Source organism: Procambarus clarkii, chromosome 33, assembly GCF_040958095.1.
Source record: "Procambarus clarkii isolate CNS0578487 chromosome 33, FALCON_Pclarkii_2.0, whole genome shotgun sequence".
NCBI classification, from domain to species: domain Eukaryota; kingdom Metazoa; phylum Arthropoda; class Malacostraca; order Decapoda; family Cambaridae; genus Procambarus; species Procambarus clarkii.
The window spans coordinates 44,400,986-44,408,403 of record NC_091182.1 but is presented as its reverse complement, the minus strand read 5'-3'; the positions used below and the strand labels follow the sequence as shown (position 1 = coordinate 44,408,403).

The 7,418-nt window shown below is 49.6% G+C and overlaps 1 protein-coding gene across 1 annotated transcript; it reads left to right on the top strand.

The window, feature by feature from the left end:
* Positions 1-1,655: 1,655 nt before the first annotated feature.
* Positions 1,656-2,773, top strand: LOC138370849 (uncharacterized). The gene is made up of 2 exons (XM_069335460.1): positions 1,656-1,692; positions 2,382-2,773. Exons 1-2 carry the CDS (start codon positions 1,656-1,658, stop codon positions 2,771-2,773), a joined length of 429 nt encoding a protein of 142 aa, XP_069191561.1.
* The last annotated feature ends 4,645 nt before the right edge of the window (positions 2,774-7,418 follow it).

Sequence of the window (7,418 nt, the reverse complement as noted above, 5' to 3'; positions counted from 1 at the left end):
GGGAAGGGAAGCCAAACCCAACCCACAGAGCCCGGCCCAGAGGGGCCAGTTGTTAAGATAAAAATGCCTAATCTTATAGCTTTCGATGAGCAAGTGGATTCAATGGATGCATACATTGACCGCTTCGAACGCAGAGCAACGGAAGGGAAGTGGAGTAGGTCAACTTGGGCCCAAGCGCTAGCTTCATTGTTGAAGGGAAGGGCATTAAGTATATACCAGGGTTTGGGAACTCCCATGTGCAACGATTATAATGCCCTGAAGCGAGCCTTAATGAAAGGCTATGGCATTTCGGCCGATGGAATGATGAGGGCAATCCGTCAGATTAGAGTACGTCAAGGGGAAACGTACCGGGCCATGTTGCAGAGGCTGCAGTCGAGCCTCAAACGCTATCTTGAGTTGAACAACGCCGTCGTTCCGGAAGACAACACGTTGTTTGAGCTGATGACTAGGGAACTGTTTCTTGGAGGCAGTGGAATCTGCGCTCCGTGCTAAACCTCAAGGAGAATGAGATAATCTATGAGAATGAGATAATTGAGAATGATAAATAATTAGAGACCATAGTCTCTAATGAGGCTATGGCAGAATGTGCCGACAGGTGGGCTGAGGCACACAGACCTAGACAGGGAGGTTCATCTGAGAACCGACGTCGTGACCAAGCCTCAGGGAGCGGGGCTAGGCCTAAAGAGAGTAAGTCTAGAGTAAGCCATAAGCCACACAAGGTCAGTGGACCCCGCTGTTTTTATTTGCGGCCAGCCAGGTCACAAGGCAGCACAGTGTAAGAAGAGCAAGCGTGCAGAAAAGGGGGGAACACACGCACAAATTGCTGGTCTGGGTGCCCACGAGGGAGGTGATCCTCTGGAGCATACCCTGGAGACTGCAAAAGGTTTAGTTAATGGTAAATGGACCAAGGTCTTTCGAGACAGGGGAGCTACTACTCATATGGTCCGAGAGAGCCTTGTCGAGCCTGGGAACGAGACAGGCAGAAACCATTCATGTAAGATACCCTGATGGTACACAGATAGATATGATCGAGGTATCCCTGATTGTTGACACACCATATGTTAAAGGTAAAATACGAGCGGTGAAATGCAAGAACGCTGTATACGGGTTGTTGTTGGGAAACGCCCCTGGAGTGTCAAATAGTAAGAGTCGGTCCTGTGGAAGTGACTCACAGAGAACGGGACTCACACCAGCTGGAGGTGACGTCACGTGCCAGTCAGCTGGTAGCCAAGCCATAGCTGCATCCCCGGCTAAGGAACAGAGCCAGCAGGCGCAAGGAAAACGGGGAAAGTCTGCTCCTTTCCGCCAACAGAAAACGGGAAGAAACTCAAGGAGGTGGGTGGGGGCTCGATCAGCTGATCCAGCCAGGTCCCGCCAACCCCGGGGTGGGCAAGGGTCACCGCCTCAGAGGTAGATAAGAGGAGAGGGGGAAGACCCCTGGTGACTGAGGGTGTCACTGCTGCTCCCAGGGGGAACAAGGTTTTAGTAGCCGCGGTGACCACACGCGCAATGAGTGCGCAACCCACCAAAGTGGTCAAGCCGCTGAAACTACATTCTTTGAAAGGAGTAAGCGCTAAAGAATTCCAGGAAGCCCAAAGGAAAGACCCCACACTCAGTAGATGAGAGAGCATGCCGCAGAGGGTAGGGTCTTCACCATGAATAAGCGCAAGTATAAGTACTTGGAGGTTAAGGGTAAGCTAGTGCGCAGGGTGGAAACACCCCAGGACACTTGGGAACAATTACTGGTCCCCAAAGAGCACCGCCTAGCTGTGTTTACTCTCGGTCATGAGGGAGTAATGGGGGGTCACATGGGACATGCTAAGACCAGTGAACGAATTCAGTCATCGTTCTATTGGCCAGGGATGACTGGGACGTACAGCGGTACACTCGGTCATGTGACGCCTGTCAGCGCACCGCTGACAGAGGTAAGGTTCAGCCAGGGAAGCTGAAGCTTTTCCCCATCATTGATGAACCATTTAAGATGGTCAGTGTAGATATAATTGGCCCGATTGAGCCGAGGGCATCAGACGGCAGTAGATATATCCTGACCATGGTAGATCATGCTACTCGGTATCCGAGGCGGCACCTTTGAAGAATATCGAGACCGTCACAGTGGCGGAAGCATTGGTTGGATTCTTCAGTCGCTTAGGTATACCGGAGAAGATACACAGCGACAGGGGGGCACAGTTCACCAGTGAGATGATGGCGGAAGTAGCTAGGCTACTCATGTTGCAGGCATCATTCACCACACCTTATCATGCTATGGGAAATGGGTTGGTGGAACGGTTTAATGGTACCCTAAAGAGAATGCTCAGGAAGATGTGCATAGAGCAACAAAAGGAGTGGCCAAGGTACATTAACCCGGTATTGTTTGCCTACAGGGAAGTACCCTAGGCAAGTACCCGGTTTTCCACCTTTCGAGCTCCTGTATGGTCGCACGGTAAAGGGACCGCTGCATGTGTTGAAGAACCTATGGGAGGAGGAAGACTGTACCCCAGAAACCAAGACGACGTATGAGTACGTCATAGATTTGAGGAACCGTCTAGAAGAGACGTGTAAGTTGGCCAGGGAGGAACTCGCCAAGGCTAAAGAGTACCAGAAGAGCAGGTACGACCAGAAGGCCAGGGAGAGGAAGTTTAAGGTGGGAGATAAAGTACTCCTACTCCTCCCTACAAGCAGGAACAAGCTCCTGCTACAGTGGAAGGGACCCTTCACCATCACTGAGTGCAGTCCACTCATTGACGTACGTCGTATGCGTAAGGGGGGTCAATAAGAAGTACCATGTTAACATGTTAAAACGCTATGAGGAACGCGATGATGCTTCATCAAGGTCGGAAGAGAGTGAAGATAGAGCCTCTCCGGGTAGTCCATCCCAGGGTGTTGCTAGTGTGTCCGGTATGACACAGACTGAAGCCGGAGCTGCAGAGCTTGGGGTTCAGCCTAGCTTCGAGGCGTCGAGCCGGCTAGAGCCTGGCCCTGGAGCAGAGCACCACTCTGCGCCTAAGTCAGGTAACACTACCCAGGACGAATCGGAGGAGTCACCCCAAGTCTCTCAGGGCGACGACGCATAGAAAACGGAGTCTCCACCCACCACTACCCAGCCGGAAGTGAGCTGTCAAGGTGTGTGTGACAGCTCGTGCACAGTACACCATCGAGCTGGTAAAATGGTGGGGTGTATTTCGCTTCCAGTGAAATAAACCCTTAGTGGGAGGTTGATGTCAGGGGACATATTTTCCCTGCTCTCTCGTGCACTGAATTAAGTACGAAATTGCATAGTGCACCAGTGATGTGCACCGTGATTCAACTTTCTGGATATAACTTTTCCACAGTCGTGTTGGGTGTCGTTGGACAGCCCATGACAATTGCTAGCCATTGATGTCATTCTGATCGCTGTATCAGGTCTGTGAAGGGAATTACAGGAGGGAGTTGATTTCAGGGAAATTTTTGGTCAAGTCAAGTGTAGAGAGGGAGGTATGGGGGGTTAACGGCCGTAGACCACCCCCCCTATCACGTGTCCACCTCGTGAGAGAGGGGGTTGCGTCATGGGGCAGGTATGCCATTGGCTGAGGCTCTGGGGCCTCAGAAATGCTGAACCGTGATTGGCCAAGACGCTGAGGGGTACTGCATGGTACCCCAGGCATGATATTGGCGGGAAAGACATTCTTACCTAGGACGTTGCTGCCCGAGGACAGGACATTTCCCGTGCTAGGCCAAGCATCGGGAAATACCGCCTGCAACGTTACTAAAGTCACGCTTACATCTTGCTATCTTTCCGTGTGCCGTACGTAAGAATTCGGTAATCGGAAAGGGGCTTGTATCAAGCCGTGAGAACTTGTCATCTAGCCGCATAATTGTGGGACGCCATCTTAGAGGAACTGGACTGAGTGAGGCGTAGTTTATTATCGGGCTACAAAAGCGACATCCGCCGTCGATTGTATCTGTGCTTGAAGATACTGCTGTGAGACGTGCTAGAAAAGGTTTCAGTGTTATGAGAGAAACCTTAAATGTTATAATTCTGAGGAACAGTGAAGGACTCTCTCGGGTCTCGTGTACCGTGTAACACCGTGTACCGTCGTATCCTTGGGTACCATGTCAAGTGGAAGGGGCGTGGTACCGCATTCCTGCTGTTGTGCGCACCCTGGCTTGCCTAAGCCGGTGTGTCTGCGCCATCCTGGTCTCTGTGTGTGTAGAGCTAACCCCCGTGGTCTAGGACCCTGTGCTCCACCTGACCATGTGTAGGAAGTGAGGACGCCTACGTCATCATCCAGCAGCAGCAGTGGGAGTGTGATTGACGTGTATGTGTGAGTGAAAGAGCGGGGCCCCACATGATTGATGTAAGTACACTGTTTCCGTTTGGGTAATAAAACTCTGAAGCTGGGTTCGCCCCCAGTGTTCCGTCTGGCCTTTGTCCCTGGGACCACCTGGGGAGGTGAATGGGAATTGGAGACTTGTGAGTCTACCCTGTTTGTCATCAAGTTGAGGATTGGGCCCAACTGTGATTTATGACGTGTGTGAAGACACCTAGTGACACATTCAGAGGTAGAGTAAAAAAGTGAGTTATTTACTTCTATATTTTTTCTATGTGCCGTGTATGTATTCGCTGTAATTTGATTCCCTTTTTCAGCAGTGAAAAGTGGTAACAGGGAGATTTCCCTTGGTTATATATTTTACTGTTGTGTTGTGGTAAAGTGTGAATTATTGGTGGATAATTTACTGGGGGAAGTCATTTACAAGTTTTGCCGTGAGTGGCAAGGATGTACTGTGTTGTACTGTGATGTACTGTGTTGTACTGTGTGTGTAAACCGTAGACAAGTTTGACCTTGGTGGAAGGCGTTGTGTACTGTGAAGGATTCCGTGAGAATTAAAGTCAGTTAACGTCACCCGGGGTCACGATTTACTTAACGAGGTCACTTGTTCGTTGAACATTGTTGTGATTAACGTAGGGACGTGTAAAGGCAACAGTCACAGTGAAGTTCACGCAGTGGAGGAATTGTCAAGTGAAGACTAACGTAGTGTTAACGATTTAACAAGCTGTCGTTAATTGAGTGATTAACGTAAGGGGTTTACGGTCTGTTATGATCGGAGTCAATTGCGCTGTAATTAAGCTGTTGTAATTCGTTGGACTGATCAGCTCTGTCTGCGGACAGAGTGATTAAGCACTCGTAGCTAATTAGAGAGAATTAGTAATCGCCACTTAGTGAATTCACCTGGTTTGATGTTGTTGTTTACACGGAGTATTGGAACATTGTGTGTGGTACAGTAGTCTACCCTCGTTAAGGTAATCTTGTCGTAAGACCGGAAGTGAACTGTCAGTTGAGAGACAGTAGGCTTTGTCAATACTCGTCTGAATTAATAGGCTGTTGTATTCAGTAATTAATTGGGAATTACTCACCGAATGCTTGACTTTCAAGTTGATGTAATTAATTGATTTACGAGTTATTGATGCCATTTAAGTGTCGTTGAGACACGTGTGTGTTAACGTAATTGTTTAAATTCAATTAGAGTAACTTTTGTTTTGATTGTCGTTCCTCCTCCTCCAAATGGTGTCGTTCTGGGTGTGAGAGGGGGAAGGGCCACACTATGCGAGCTCCGCAGAAAACAATATATATCTAGGGATATTTCAGTAATACAGGAACTAAACACAGTCACATAACTTTTAAAGTGTGTCACAACATATTAAAAAGCATATCATAGTGATTACCATCCGACCGTTTGTGTTCAAGGAAAAATAAGTGAAACTCGTGTGTAGTCAATGCCTGCCCTCGTAGTGCCAGCAGGCCTTAGGCAATAGTTGCCAAGTCGTCAATAAATCACATCCCTCGCTATTGAAACATCAAGAAATCAATGCCCATAGTGCTAAGCTCTCTATGCAAAACGTGTGTCTATTATACAAAAATTAAGATAACATATTTTAACAACAAGTGAACAAATTATACACAAAATAAGTCCGTCGTGTGTATATAAACACGGGCCATTTGGAGGTAGGCCCACCCCAGTACCCACTGTGTGTGTGTGAATTCTTCCAAATAGTGTTACGCACTCAGGTAACTAGTGCCCAGACACAGAAACTAGACGCCTCCACTGTAAGATAACAAGTGGGAAAATGCAAGTAATGTAATCTAACAAGTGAACAAAACAAATTAAGAGTGCGACATGTGGTAGCAACACTGTCAGTCCATACAGCCTCCTACCGGCCTATCTCAAGTTGGTAAACACCCACTGTCAACCCCCATTGGTTAACCCCCAACGGTCAACACCCACGGTCAAACCCCCAACGGTCAACAGCCCACCTTGTAAGACCTTGGAAAACCATTACCACTGAACAGAAGTGTTCAACAAAAATGTCTTTGATAAAAACGTGCATAGAATGCAACATGAAGGTAGATTACCAATAGAGCTTTCAATGCAACTCTGTTCAGCAGCCATACACAAAAAATGTGCCAACATGACTAATAATTCAAGGAGAAATGGTCTCAGTGACCACTCTGCGTACTGGCTCTGCAAAAAGGATGATGTAACTTTTTTGAAGATGATGGAAATCCTGGATGAAACTCCCGCCGAAAACAGAGAATTACTAATTAATGCCTGCATAGCAATTTCTAATGTCTTGAAACAAACTGTACATGACACCAAGGTACAACCAGATGTGGCAAAGAGCTCGGTGGCAGCGGCGCCTGAGCAGAGCGGGAAGTCGGGGACGCCTGAGCAGAGCGGGGAGTCGGGGACGCCTGAGCAGAGCGGGGAGTCGGGGACGCCTGAGCAGAGCGGGGAGTCGGGGACGCCTGAGCAGAGCGGGGAGTCGGGGACACCTGAGCAGAGCGGGGAGTCGGGGACGCCTGAGCAGAGCGGGGAGTCGGGGACGCCTGAGCAGAGCGGGGAGTCGGGGACGCCTGAGCAGAGCGGGGAGTCGGGGACGCCTGAGCAGAGCGGGGAGTCGGGGACGCCTGAGCAGAGCGGGGAGTCGGGGACACCTGAGCAGAGCGGGGAGTCGGGGACGCCTGAGCAGAGCGGGGAGTCGGGGACGCCTGAGCAGAGCGGGGAGTCGGGGACGCCTGAGCAGAGCGGGGAGTCGGGGATGCCTGAGCAGAGCGGGGAGTCGAGGAAGCCTGAGCAGAGTGGGGAGTCGGGGACGCCTGAGCAGAGCGGGGAGTCGGGGATGCCTGAGCAGAGCGCGGAGTCGGGGACTCCTGAGCAGACTGCGGTGTCAATGGCGCCGAAGCAAAGCGCGGTTGTTACGACCCTGGGTTCATCAGTGGAAACCAGATGTCAAATTGAGCTAAATAAACGACTTTATATTATTTGGAATGCTTGCCAATGTGTGTCTGTTCGTATCTTTCTTGCCAGACGTAAGACGAATCTTGTTTCTCACTGAGCATTTAAAGACTGAGCTTGTGGTTGATTATTAATTAATAAAATAG

What these genes read in the sequence shown, in the direction of transcription:
- LOC138370849 (XM_069335460.1), top strand. Translation starts at nt 1,656, where the DNA reads ATGAATAAGCGCAAGTATAAGTACTTGGAGGTTAAGG. An exon ending in TAAGTACTTGGAGGTTAAGG is followed by an intron (nt 1,693 to 2,381) that starts GTAAGCTAGTGC and finishes GTTTGCCTACAG; the next exon opens with GGAAGTACCCTAGGCAAGTA.